The sequence below is a fragment of the Chroicocephalus ridibundus genome, chromosome 8 (genome assembly GCF_963924245.1).
Source record: "Chroicocephalus ridibundus chromosome 8, bChrRid1.1, whole genome shotgun sequence".
Lineage (NCBI taxonomy): Eukaryota > Metazoa > Chordata > Aves > Charadriiformes > Laridae > Chroicocephalus > Chroicocephalus ridibundus.
The window spans coordinates 53,796,284-53,809,704 of record NC_086291.1 but is presented as its reverse complement, the minus strand read 5'-3'; the positions used below and the strand labels follow the sequence as shown (position 1 = coordinate 53,809,704).

Sequence of the window (13,421 nt, the reverse complement as noted above, 5' to 3'; positions counted from 1 at the left end):
GCATTATGCGGAAGGCAGGACCAGTCAATCGCGGCACCAGCCCATAGGGCCCGAGCCATAGACTGCTCTGGAGCAGTTCAAGAGCAAAGCAGCTCGCAGCAATGCGTGCGCCCCATCCCTGGCTCTGGGAGGTGAGGTTCGGCTACAAGCCGCGTCCAGACAACTTCTCCAGGAGCGGTGGCCCTCCTGCCACGCTGTCACCGCCTCCTGCGAGCTGCTTCTGCTGCTCTCTGCAACCCATCCTCTCTCGCGCCAGCGCGGAAGAGGGTTGGCCAGCACTGAACTGGAGGCAACCTCTTAATCAAACCAAGAGGTGGGAGTTACAGTGTTTGTAAAATACTGTACAAATGGGAGGGTTTGATCGCATTAAATGAAGGATCAGATTCATTAAATTAAGTGGAAAGCAATGTACATGGATAATTTCAAGGGTTGAGGCTGAATACGGTTTTTAAATAGGAAGTGATAAGCCGCTATACACAACACAGAGCAGCTCTCAAACATTTTTAATGACAGTATTTGTACACACTTTAGTTTAATTAACACATGGCACAAGAGAGGTTTCGTATCTAGGATATAGTCTCACACCAGTCAGCTCAATTATAACACAGGAAATTTCAGGCATCAATACACCGAGAAGAACGTCACCAGTCCCTGCCCAGCAAGGTCTGGCAATTTGAATTTCCATCACACCTCGTTTCTCTTGGAATACGACAGTAATTCCTTCTCTCCAGATGGAGAAGTCCCCTTAGAAGTGAGTGGATGATCAGCTTCTCATTTGGATTTACTTCTCGTTTTCTGCAATCAAAATTAAGGGGACTGTATATTGTCGCTGCCCAGTGATCCACATTACATTTCTGACAGCTATGTTTATTAGTAAATATGTAGTAATTGCTTCCAGAATTGCCTAGAGCTGTTCTTCTGTGTCTGTACACATAGGAGAGATTTCCCGCGATGTGCCACCCCTTTTGTTAGCACGGCACTCATTGGACACCGGGGAATTGCAGACACGGCTGGGTTTTACGCCTCTGCACGTGCGGTGCTGGTCCGGGGAACCAACTTCAGAACAATCGGCTTCTCAGGTGTTAACAATCCCTGCGAACTCAGCTTGAGAGGGATCTGCAACAACAAGAGGAAAAAACACACTTGGCGATAGGCAAATTAAACAAGCGGAGATTAAAGGAAAGAAACTTAGCCACGGTTTGGACATAATTTGACGCGTGGTGCCCAGAAGTGCACCTCCCGTGAAAGCGCAAAGCGTTTGGTGTTGGCACCCCCGGTGAGAAACCAGGCGCCCGGCTCTTCATGTGCGAGTTTCAAAACGTGATGTGCTCCTCACCTGAGTTTCTTTGCAGGTCTGGAAGGTGAAATGTTGCAACAGGGCGGTGATGGCAACTTTGAGAGTCAGGAGAGCAAAGCGCATCCCAATGCAGTTCCTGGGACCAGCCCCGAAGGGCAGGTACGTGTACGGGTCTATGGCCTCTTTGTTTTCCTTACTGAACCTGGAGAATGACACGGTTGGGGAAAAGAAATTAAGGCAGGAAAATCAAAAAGCTGCATACCTGTATTACCCATCCAGAGATCTCTTGCCCGTGCCCTACAGACTTGTCTGGGTTTTGGCTAAGGTATCTCAGCGTACCCCAGCAATCGAGTGATGTGTCAGAGCCCTCAGTCCAGACAGAATTTTGACTTTAATTCCGTCCATCCAGACTAGAAGTTGGGAGCAATGTGAAAATCTACACGCTCTCCCAAACTGACTGCTATTTCCTGTCTGTTGTATTTAGTGAGAGAGAAACCAGGAGATGTCTTTGTTAGGAGCGGCCTCCGGCTCCAGCCTTGCTGGGAATAAGAGGCAGATACCAATTAATAATATTAAAAACACAAAATCCAAAACAAACAACCACAAACAACTAGGGCAAAGTTATTGCTTCCTTGAAAACAAAGCGGGAAGGCAACTCTAGAAGGATCAACTCTGATATATTTTGTAGCAAAGCCTGTGTGAAGGAAACAGGTTCAGCAATGAAGATCGTAGAGAAAGACGGCCCGCAGTTACAAAAACTCACCAACTACTCTGCCAGCAAACCCAAAAACGATGTACAAGGTGTTGCGAGGTATCAATGTTATTCTCACAATAGGATTACATTGTTTGAAACCCCACTTTAAGCGCAAAGCTCATTTTCTTCTTAAAATGACATTCCCATGAGCCTGCAATTTCTCACTGGTATTGTTTGTAAAAAGATAGGAAGAACACCATTAGGAAGCTCATCAGAGATTAATACTTAATTACTATGTGAGGAAAAAGCAGCACGATATTTCTTCCCTTTCATTAAGTTGTTGTTTGGTTTTTTTAATACCTTTCTGGTCTGAACTCTTCTGGGTTTGGCCAGTACTCGGGGTTGTGGTGCAAAGTATAGGGTGGGATTATAACTACGGTTCCTTTGGGAATGGTCACTCCATTTATTTCCACGTCTCTTTTGCAGGTTCTCTCAAGCCGTCCTCCAAGGGGGTAGAGCCGAAGGGTTTCACTCACTGTCATGTCAAGATATTCCAGCTGCATCATCGCGTTGTATGTGAGAGGAGCCTGTAGGACAACAGGAGAAAGGTGACCAGGTATGTTGGCATGAGGATTGATCGGGGCGTCCCAAAAAGACTGCTGAGACCAGAGCGTCCCCAACCCCTGCTGCCCCAAGCATGGCTGAGACTCACTGAAGAACGAAATGCAAGGTAGAAAATGTGTAATTGGCTTCATTTTCTATCCCTGAGTGATGGAAAGACCTGGAAATCCCCGTCCGCTTGTGCATGGATGCAGAGTATGGCAAATGGGTTTGTGCAGTGGGGTGGCCTGTGAGGTTTCGGCTGCCAAAACCAAATCGCCACAGGATTGAATTGTCTCAGTGTGTGTCTCTTAGAGCTCCTGGAAGATCCCAGCAGGAGGCTGTTTAGGAGCTAAAGATTTCTCATTGTCTTGGCTGAACAAGGAGGACAGCAGAGTCAGAGGGTCTTTGCCACCACCCGATGTCCCCTTACCTTGTTGGGTAAAATGCTGTCGATTTCCTCCAGCAGTTTTTGCTGCACGTCGGGATGCGTGGCCAGCTCGTACGCCACGTAGCAAAGCGTGCTGCTGGTGGTCTCGTACCCAGCGAATATAAAGATGAACGCTTGCGCCAGGATCTCTGTGTCGGTCAGGGCTGTGGGGAGATGAGCAAAACCCATGTTGGCTGATGGTCTCAGCGAGGAACAGGAGGCAATGGCTGGGGTTGGGGCAGGTTTGTTGCGGATATTTGCTGATGACACATTTAAAGCTACTCTGTGATCTGTCTGGAAAAAGTCAGTTGATAGAGGAGCCAGGTGATTTCCTGGGTATGATTGATTGACATGGCAGTCCTACTCCCTGGCAAAGGACCCAGGAGAATCCCCTTAGGACCGGTGCTGGCAACAGGAGACGGAGATTTCTGCCTGGAGCTGGTCAGTGACCCACTGAGCCTTTCTCTGGGAAACGGCTCCTCATATTCTCCTCGCTCCCACAGCCCCTATTCCCGTGATGAGTATTTCGATGTCGTTACCTTTATCGTAGTGATTTTCTTCATTGCCTGAGTTCTGGGATTCGATCATCAGCTGCAGGAAATCTACTCTGCCCTGAGAAGAAAAGCAGGAGGGTTTCTTTGGTGACAGGTCCCTCAGGGAGGGCTCAGATAAGCAGTTTTCATAGCCTAAGCACAATTTTTAAACTGAAAGCATCCCCAAAATGCACATGGCTTCCTTGTTGTAAAACACAACACTTGCATTTTATTTCGGATACCTACCTGTTCCTTTTCATGAAGGCGTTGGGTGGGACAGCAGTGTCTTGAATGAATTTTGGGAAAGCGGGAGAATTTTGCCAGGAAGCAGCTTCAATTTTTGAAAAGTGAGAGGGGAAGGCACAACCCTGAAAGGTGGCATTGCTGCTCCTGCACTGCTTACTCTGCTCCCTTATCCTCTGCCTAATCTTCTTCAGGGAGTCTCTTACTTTGTTGACTTATTAGTTCTGCAAACCCAAGTTTAATGCAATTCTACCGAGCCTTCATCTGCATGTAGCTTCAGATGACAGAGGTACAAAGTCCACTTGCTTCTCTGCCAGAACTGGTCAGATGAGGCTTTTCTGACAGAATTAAGTTTATGCTGAAGTAGAATTGGAGTTTTGTTGAGTTATTGTACTTTGGCTTCACCTTTGCTATCATCACCCTAATTATATTTCGCTTCAGTGTATCTTCTGCCACAATTGCTAGCAAATTCACACTCGCTTACCTTGTGAGTCTCCTTTTCACGATCCTGCCTAATTTTGGAGATGGATCTCAGGAAGAAATCTACAGCATCACTGGGGAAGACGCTTACGTTCATCTTGGCCAAAATGGGAGTTAAAAATGGGAATACAACTGAAAAACAAATTGAGACTAAAATGTCATGCTGTAAAGAAACTCCACCTCATGTAAGATAGCTATGGACGTTACTGAGGAAGTATTGATGCTACCGAGAAATTATTTCCTCTCTTGATTTCTTTACCTGGGCAAAGCCTGGGGTTTGCCTTTTTCCCTCTTTCTCGAGATAGTTTGTCTTGAGGCAACGCTCTCCCAAGTTCCTGTCAACTGGCCACAACGGAGCTGGGTGTAATAACTGCTCGAAGAGATGGCCAAAGTTTACGCCACCGTTTTCTAAGGACAGGTTACTTCTGTGCACTGCACAGCACTACAACAGGGATGTGGCTCAGAAAAGAAATACTGCAAATTCTGAATTCTTTTTCTCAGGATGAGCTCTTCACTGCCGTGCTATGCTCGTGCAAACATTTTCGAGTCGCTTTCAGAGCATTTCCTGCATTACAGAGACTCAGTTTTGAGCTGGCGTACAGATTCATAAAATCTACAGCATCAGAACCTCCTCTATGCACAGATCACAACTTTACCCCCCCCCTTTTTTTTTTTTTAAGCAAGGTATCTGATCTTGATTTAAGGTCGCAAGTGATTTAAGGTCCATCACCATCACTGCTAAGCTACTGCATTGCTAGGAAATTGCATCTAATTACCATCCCCACTCAGCACTCTCTTCTGAAAAATGCATTTTGGATAGCACCACTCTCCTCAAGCCTCACAGCTGAACTTGCTTTTCAAACCTAGAATGATTTTTCCACCACTTATTTGGATATTGGCTGGGATGTTCCTATGTTTCTTACATGGTGGATGCCAAAGGCAGAGGGAGTTTTTACCCATCTCTCTTCCAGAGTTTGAAGAAAAAGCCAAGAGCCATTAGGACTCCCACCCTAGCTAGGGAATTTATCTAAGCAATAGTTGTTTAGTTAATGTATAGGATGCACCAGTCTGAGACGCTTGCTAAAGTCACACTTCAGTAGTACTCTGACACCGGAATGAAGTTTTCAACACAAAAAAAAAGGAATCATTTACATGTTATGATGAAGATTGGGTTAAAAAAGTCAAACTTGACCAGCTTCCGCATCTCTCTGACAAAGGGGTCTTTGGGGTTGTTCATGGAATCGATGTTCACACCGAACGATGTGCTGGTGACGACATCCATGCTGTAGCTTCCAAAGATGCTGAGAAAAGGTGGAGAAGATAGACTATGGTTAAATATTTGGACCAAGTGAATGTATTTTTTTTTTCCTAATACCTCCGTGACATTCAAATATAAATTCTCAGAAGGCCTCCCGCCCTGGTTTTGAAAAGGAAATTGGACATATGGTAACTGAAAAGCACTTATAGTGAAAGGGATAGATTTTTAGAGAGCTTTGGTTTCAAGCCTGCATGGGTTTTGAAATTGGACAGCTTTTCTGAGGATTTCAAAACAGCATGTAGCTACATGAGCAGGTTAGGGCAAGGACAGCGTGAGGCTCTCGAGCATTTTAGCTTCTTGGGGAGGGGTGGTAACGCGCTCTGCTTCAAACATGCCATGGAAATGGTCTTGTTCAACGCAGCACAGGTACCTATAATGGTACAAACGGCCCAAACCCTCTCCTTATGGGGTTTTTGGTAGAGGAGAGCTTTGCTGGTGCGTGACTGCTGGTGCGCAGCTGCCCTTTCTGCATCTGTGCTTTGAAATTGGGGGTGAAATACAGAGGTTTTGTTCCAGAGCCCATATGGGGGGGCACAGATGAGGACGACACACCCGGGGCCACACTACAGCCTCCCTCCCTCCCTGCTCCCTCCTGCAATGGGGCAAGCGATGGACGAGCATCCCACAGCGCAGCTTGTGGGGCTGGGAGGCCGGCAAACCCAGCGTCCTGTGGTATAAGAAGGTAGCGCACAAAAGGTCTTGAGTACATACGGGGAAAATTTTGTTTTCCTGGTGGATTTGGGTTTAGCTTGGATCTGTGATGGAGCATTCCCCCCGCAAGAGTTCCCTTTAGAAGGCTTCTCTGTGGGTCTCTGCCTCTAGGAAGTTTCACTAACATCCCAGCTTAAATTTTCCCTTCCAAATTTCCAGCCAGGCTTTCAGCTAACCCCGTTCCTCATTTCAGAGGTCTGGTTTACCCAGCGAGCAATCGGTGTTGTGAGAAACGAGTGAACCGCAGCACTTGCTAACAAGGTTTGCTGCTTATCCTGCTGCTCCTAGCAGCTACTTACTCCTTTATAGGTAGACAGTTGTCCTTTTCCACTCGCTTCTGAACATTTTTCACCAAAATTTCCCCGTAGTGTTTTATTATAGGGAACATCTGTAACACAAACCAGAGATGGTCACTTAGTATAGTACATTTTACTCCTTTAAGACAGGCTTATGAAGACTACAGGGAGTTTAATGAACATTTACAAATAAAACCTTTCTGCTAAGTTTTTATTTTAAGCTTTTTATTTTAAATTAGGCATAAATTAAACAAGCCGTCTTAGTTGCCAGGCTCTGACTAAAAAATCGGACCCCTGTGACAATCTCAGCCTGGAATCACTGTCTACTGACTTTCTGATTTAGTTTGTACCCGCTCCTCTGTGTTTTTTACCTCCTTTAGCTTCCCACTGGTGAAGGTCGGAGAGAGCACGGTACGAATCCTTTTCCACTGTTCGTCTTCAGCTAATGAGATAGCATTTTTCAACACCCCTGCTAGATCAAAACGCTGGAGGGGGGAAAAGGCAAGGTGTTAACCCCGGAAAAGATACTGGTTTCCTTGCAAGGACGGGAATGTAGGATGCAAGCCCCTGCCCGGGCTGTTTCAGAGGCATTAACTACTGGTAGCAGGCCTTACAAACAGCCTCTCTCGAGATGCACATACATAAATAATCCCCTTTCCTGCAGTAAACCAGCTGTGAGATGACATTTCCACATCCAGAACGAGTAACCCAACAAGCCCAACACCCGTATGGGTGTTACCCCACACCTATCCGTGCATCCCAGCTGGTGGCACATATGCTGGCTGGACCCTTACGGGTCCCTGTATGTTCACACAGACTCAAATTCATGCCTGCGTCTAGGTGGGAGAGCAGAATTTCTCCGATGTGCGGGCAAACAGCTTCGTCTGCAGTCCCCAGGCTGTAAGGCAGGGGAACAGTGACATACAGTGGCCATTTACAGTAATCCCTATAGTGGCCCTATGGGGAGCCCTGCTACATCCTTGTCGCCTCCCGTACTTCGATTTTTGGCCTCTGTGGTATACATCGCGACGCTTCTGCTCTTACCCTCCGGTTGGTAAAGGTGGAGTAACACTCTTTAACCAGCACGGTTTTAATGATCTGGGGGTCCATGACAGCCACCACAGGTTGCCTGCCATCGTAAATCCTGGTGGGGGGAGAAGAAGAGATAAACAACCCCAGACAGTGGAAGTGTGCGGCTTGGCTGATGCCTGTCAAACGAAATGCCTTAAATAAATGCTCCTCCATCACCAGCTTTGCTGTTCTGCAGATGCCTACGTATAGAAACAGATAAATTGGAGATAGAAAAGGACTCCCAGGCCTTCTCCCACCTGTTTTTCTAAGTGATAAAGGGGGCTACACGCCTTCCAAATTCACTGGGAAATGAGCAGGGCTCAGTCCCTCAAAGGAGCAGATACTAAATGAAGCAAGTGTCTTCACTTTCTCCCCCGACTCTCTGTGTTTTTCCAGGCACTTAAACACATTACAGTATTAGAAGGAAACTTGTTTGACCCCTTTCAGGCTGTTGAATTGGGTGTCTGGAGACTTGGGCTGACAGCACTGAAATATCCTTGGAGATGAAACTCCATCCTTGGTTTTGTCTTTTTAATCTGGCAGTTCTGAATGCCTTCCTGGAACAGATGTCGATTAAGCAGATTTACGCACTCTCTTTGCTTACGTGAAGATATCTTTTTCTAGACTCCGTTTTTTAAAGTTTCTACAGGGATCAATGGATGCATTGTAGAGGATGTGCAAGCTTGTAGACCAAGATATTTTGGCAGTGATCAAAGCTATAGGAGATACCCGGAGCAGAGCAATAGCAGCTGCAGCAGCTCCCACGGCAGCAGGTAAGGAGCAGCAGCACGAGGAAGTCGGTGGACTTTGATTCTGCTGCTTCTCTCAGTATTGGGAGTTCACTCACATTCTGTTGATAAAACAGAGGAACTGGACCTCCCAGTTCCAGATACTCCCTTAAGCAAGTAGCAGTTTCGCTGCTGTTTTCATTAGGAGCAGGTGAGGGCCTTTTGTTATCAGCTTTAAAACAGCTTTCGTAATACAGGTCAAAGCAATTTCCATACAGCATGACATTGGCACAGCCCTGCAATCATCAGGCTTTAACGGAAACCACCACAAGTACCCTATTGTTGCTGTACTTGTCACACCGCCGGGACCGTCAGGGGCGCAGGTAGAGAAAAGGGAGCTTTCCTAATGAATTTTTTCTCCCCTTTGTATGGATTCTAGTTTTATCTTAAGAAGAGAGCAGTGGTTCATACTCACCCCCAGACTTTCCCGTATTTCTGGAAACAGCTATTGTCAAATTCCAAGAAACCCTGTGGAGAGCAATTCAAAAATTATCGTGGAGAGGATGCAGCGGAGGGGATGATGCTGGAGACGCTGGGTTGGGAGGAAGATCTGTAAACTGATGCTCAGAGCTGCCTTCAGAGTTCTCCTCCTCTCCAAAAGCATCACGAAGGACAACATAAAAGTACGTCGTGCTTGCGAATGAGCTGTTGGCCAGGGCGCTGGCGAAGGGCAGCTGTAAATCAGCCACCCACGAGTGCTCGTTTGGCGATGCTGTAAAGGCAGGGCCCCATGGTCTGTTACCGAGCCCTTATCCCGCACGGGCCTTTGCACAACCTGTGCATTGGAGCGGAGCTTGGCATTCGGAGATAACTTATCATCGCCATGTACCTGTTTAGCTACAGCTGTATGAGCAAGGGCGGGTATTTCTGGAGCCAGGAAAGCTGTAGTCACTTACTTTGCGATATTCCAGGCACGTCCCGAAGAAAGGCAGAGGTCTTGGCCCAGGAATACCCAGCTTCTTGAAAAAACCAAATGGCCAGATCCCATATCTGTGGGACAGAAAAGACAAGTGCTACGCCACCATGGGACTGGGGCTGCAAGATCTCCGAAACCCAGAGACTGCAGCAACGTCCCTTTGGCCCTACGTAGTAGAGGAGGTTGGTCCAGGAGCTGGAAAAAAGTGGCCCAAAAGACAATTGCCCTGTAAAAAATATTTAATAAACATGGCAAGCCACACAGAGCTTCAGAGAGATCACTTTGATGTCAAAGCGGCTGTCTTCTAAAGGCACAGGTGCTCCAGTGGACACAGGACCTTAAAGCCTTTAGCAAAAGCCAAGAGGAGGAGCTCGTTGCCAACTAAAGGAGAGGCAGAAAAGGGAGCTGGAAGAAGGAACACCAAGCTTACGTGTTTTTATTGAAGAGAAATGAAAGCGTTGCCAGAAGTGATGTCCCAAACAGGGCTTTTGTCAAGCTGTACTTTAATTTCATTTATTGTTCTCCCTCCCCTTAGCCCGGCATTAGCTCAGTGGTGCATCAGAAAGTCTTGTCTTGATGGTTTTCTCTTCAGATTTTATTGACAGCTTTGCAGATTTCTTTCCTCTGAAGCACCCTTTTTGGCAGCTGTAAAGTTATTACTTCTACCTTGGGGCCTTCTGTTTCTCAACAAGGGCCTGGGCTGCGGCCCTTTGAAGCTTGTCTTTGGCTGTGTTGAAAGAGCTCCTCAAAATATTTGTTTTTAGTTAGTAGCTGCAGCTTCCCAACTGAGCGGCTCGTTGCAGAAGGGATGTAAAACTGCAAAGGTCTGGCAGAGGGATGTTAGCAGAGATCCTCTTTGGGCCGCGTGGCGGCAGCCGCACAGCCAGCATCCCGGGGATGCTGCCCCGAAAAGCCAGAGTCGAGGCTGAGACTTTGGGGGGGAGTGGGGGGAGGTGGTCCCTTGCAACTAGTAATATTTTTCTAAACCTGGAGGGCCCCAAATGAGATCAGTCCCCCCAGCGCGTGTTCTGCCACAGCACAAAAGCAGCCCCTATCTTATGGTCCAAAAAGAGCAGGCAAAACCCAAGGCCTGGGGTGTTTGCAGGTGCAGAAAGGTTTCACAGAGCTCAGTTTGTCAATGTTCAGCCTTTCCTGGAAAAGGTTAGTTCAGTACTAAGTATAAAATGTTTGCGGATTCTCATTTGTAATGTTTATGGGCAGCCGGGGCTGCGGGAGTACGAAGAAATGTCAGGCCGGGCTGATTACAAAGCCCAGAAACACTATAGGAACGTAGGCTTGGCTTAATCCATCTGAAACACGGCCAAGGAAACGCAGCCTAATGCTCTTACGACTAAAATGTGACATGGTTTTCTGCAGGTGAAGAAGGACCATTCAGTTTAAAGCTAGAGAATAATGATTACTTCTTACCATGGATGTGAACCAGAAATGCCTGAGACTCCTTCATGTGTGAACTGGAACAGGGTTGCCCCAGATGGACAAGAAGCATCTGAACAACCTCCCTGAGCTAATGGGTGGCGAAATTTCTACTTTAGCTCAGAAATCAGTGCACAAAGATCTGGGCTTTTGTCCCTTTTGCCACAGCAAAATTGCAAGTGGCTGCAGAAGGTGGGAGTCTGATAATCAGCAATCTCCAATGGCCACAGAGTTATTGAAATATGAGGGTTTGGGTCAATGAGGATGGGGGTTACAGCGGGTTTTTTGTTGGTTTGTTGGGTTGGTTTTTTTTTTTGAAGGGTCTGCCCCAAGCAGGCTTTTGAGTGATCCAAATCACAGGAAAGGGCCTGAAAAACAGGGCTAAAAGTTTCGGAGGTTACTGAACTGCCATGGTTGGAGCGTTGCCAGGGCAGAGAAGTGGGTTGTGCTCGTGTGCACCACATTAATCATTAAGGTTTATGGCTAGCAACACGCTGTCTCTGCCTAAGGGCTCGTCAACACTACAAAGTCTGGCAGTCCAGCCTTGCTGGCAGGGGCTGCCAGCAGAGACACTGTATGTCCCAGCAGAAGGGGGTTTTCAGCCAGCCCTCGTACGCTGCAGCACCGAACGGCATCAGCAAAACGGGAGAAAGCATTTTTCTCACTGGCATGGCTCCTCTGAAGCAGTGGGGTACGCTTCTGCCTGATGGAGTTTGTCTGAAAAGCCGGGAGCAGAGAGCTGACCTTGCTCCGGGCTTCATTTCTTCCCGCAGCGAGGGTGGGCTGTGGGGACGGGCACGGGATGTTGTCCCTGCAGGCGTCTGGCAAAGCCGACTTCTGCCAAGTGTCCCTCCTGGTCCAGGTGCCCACACGCGGAGCATCGTACCTGGGCACTACGGAAGGAGTCAGGAGGAGTGAGAACTGATCCTACAAATCTCTTTTTCTGGTGTCTTTCTGCTGCTCTCCACCTTTGCAGGTCATGCAGTCGTATCACCTACTGCCTGCTCCCCTCCATAGGGCAACCTCAGCCAGGGAGGCACAGCCTTCCTTAGACGCTATTTCTGTGGAAAATGACCTAACGGATCACAGTCCTCGCTGAAGCCAGCACCCTGCTGGTAACAAGTGTCTGGCACCGCTCTTACTCGATTATTGCTTTGATGCTCAGCAGCAAGATCTTAACAGAGCACAGGAACACTCCAAACCCTGGGGCAAGATCACGCGTCCGCATGGTCTTTAGATTCCTCTGCTCCTTCCCAGAGCCTTGTTAGAGGCTGGAAATCTGGAAATCACATCTACCTGTTTGTTCTTCATCAGACTAGTCACGTGAAAAGAAACAACAGCAAGAGGAGGAAAATGGCATGAGCAAACAACCAATAAAGAATATTTTACTCACACTATCACGAGGGCTACGAAAATGAGCAAAAGGGCCCATGTCTCCACAGAGAAGGAGGGAAGAAGGTTCATTTTGGTTCTTCTCTGGTTGGCTTTGAGTTCTGTCTTGATGTGTTTGTCCCAGGTCAGTGGGAAATAGGAGCGTTTCGCAGCGTGTGATCTTGTGTGTCCAATCATATGATTTAGGGGCCGTCCTTCTGTGGCGGAGGAGGAGGAGTGGAAGGCAAAGGTAGCAAAGAATGCTAAATTGAAAAACATGATCCGTGGGATAGATAAGCGCCTGGCAGAACTGTCTGAGGTTCAAATTATTTAATACGTATGTTGCCAGGCATTTCAGCTAGTGTCCCTGTTGTACTAGAAAGTAATAACTGACTTCTTATTGAGTAATGCTCCTGGGCTCCTACACCAAAATAAATAAAAGCAAGTTACAATGAAAAGGTAAATCCCAAAGCAGAGTTGGTTTACAAAGGGAAAGAGAAGTGAGAAGTTTATTCCTATCTTGTATGACAAGATCTTTTCTGGCAGCTGAATGAACTTTGGCAGAACTTTACAGATTTTGTTTTAAATATCTATCTTTCTGTGTTGTGAAGAGCAAGCGCTGCCTGCTTCTGCCTGCGGTGGGTCAGAAGTAGCTTCTAAGAAAAGCAGGAGTTTGCCCCCTATAAAGGCTTTAGAAGTCCACCTGGTTTGCTGGCTTGTAGTCAGGCCGTTTGTAATACGTAATCGGTAATACAGTTTTGTGACTGTGAGCAGCTAAAGCATCACCATTTCCAAAACACCAGCTCATGGCTCATGAATAAAAACAGCAGCCACCCTTCTGCAGCAGCTGGCAAAGAGACACAAGCAAAGGGAGGACGCAAAGTTTGTAACGGTTCTCCTGCAGGGATGGTGCAGAAGGGGAATAATGGGTGTGCTAAGAGAAGATTACGGTGGTGGAGAAAGCTGGGCTATTTGGATGGTGTTTGTTAGTGGCCATAATGCTAGGGCAGGAGGCTATGTGTTTGCATAGACGTCTACTGCAGCATCTTTAGGGCTTCATTCACAATCCCAAATGAGCAATTCCTTTCCTCTTGGCAGAGCCTGCCGTCTTCAAAAGGGAATTTACTGACTGCAGTGGGTACAAATAACTGGGTGGTACAAATATTTAGCATGTCGAATGCCTCGTGTCTCCGAGGATGTTGCTGGGATGGATGCTGGGTTGATTGATAAGTGGACGCA

General features: G+C 47.2%; 1 protein-coding gene across 1 annotated transcript; it reads right to left on the bottom strand.

Moving 5' to 3' along the window:
• Window positions 1–492: 492 nt before the first annotated feature.
• LOC134520011 (cytochrome P450 3A9-like) lies at window positions 493–12,374 on the bottom strand. The gene is made up of 13 exons (XM_063344889.1): window positions 12,205–12,374; window positions 9,358–9,451; window positions 8,877–8,929; window positions 7,647–7,746; window positions 6,974–7,087; window positions 6,606–6,694; window positions 5,430–5,578; window positions 4,282–4,409; window positions 3,561–3,633; window positions 3,025–3,185; window positions 2,352–2,578; window positions 1,337–1,499; window positions 493–1,116 (listed from the first exon to the last, which is right to left on the bottom strand). Exons 1-13 carry the CDS (start codon window positions 12,273–12,275, stop codon window positions 1,018–1,020), a joined length of 1,521 nt encoding a protein of 506 aa, XP_063200959.1. The 5' UTR covers window positions 12,276–12,374; the 3' UTR covers window positions 493–1,017.
• Between the last annotated feature and the right edge of the window lie 1,047 nt (window positions 12,375–13,421).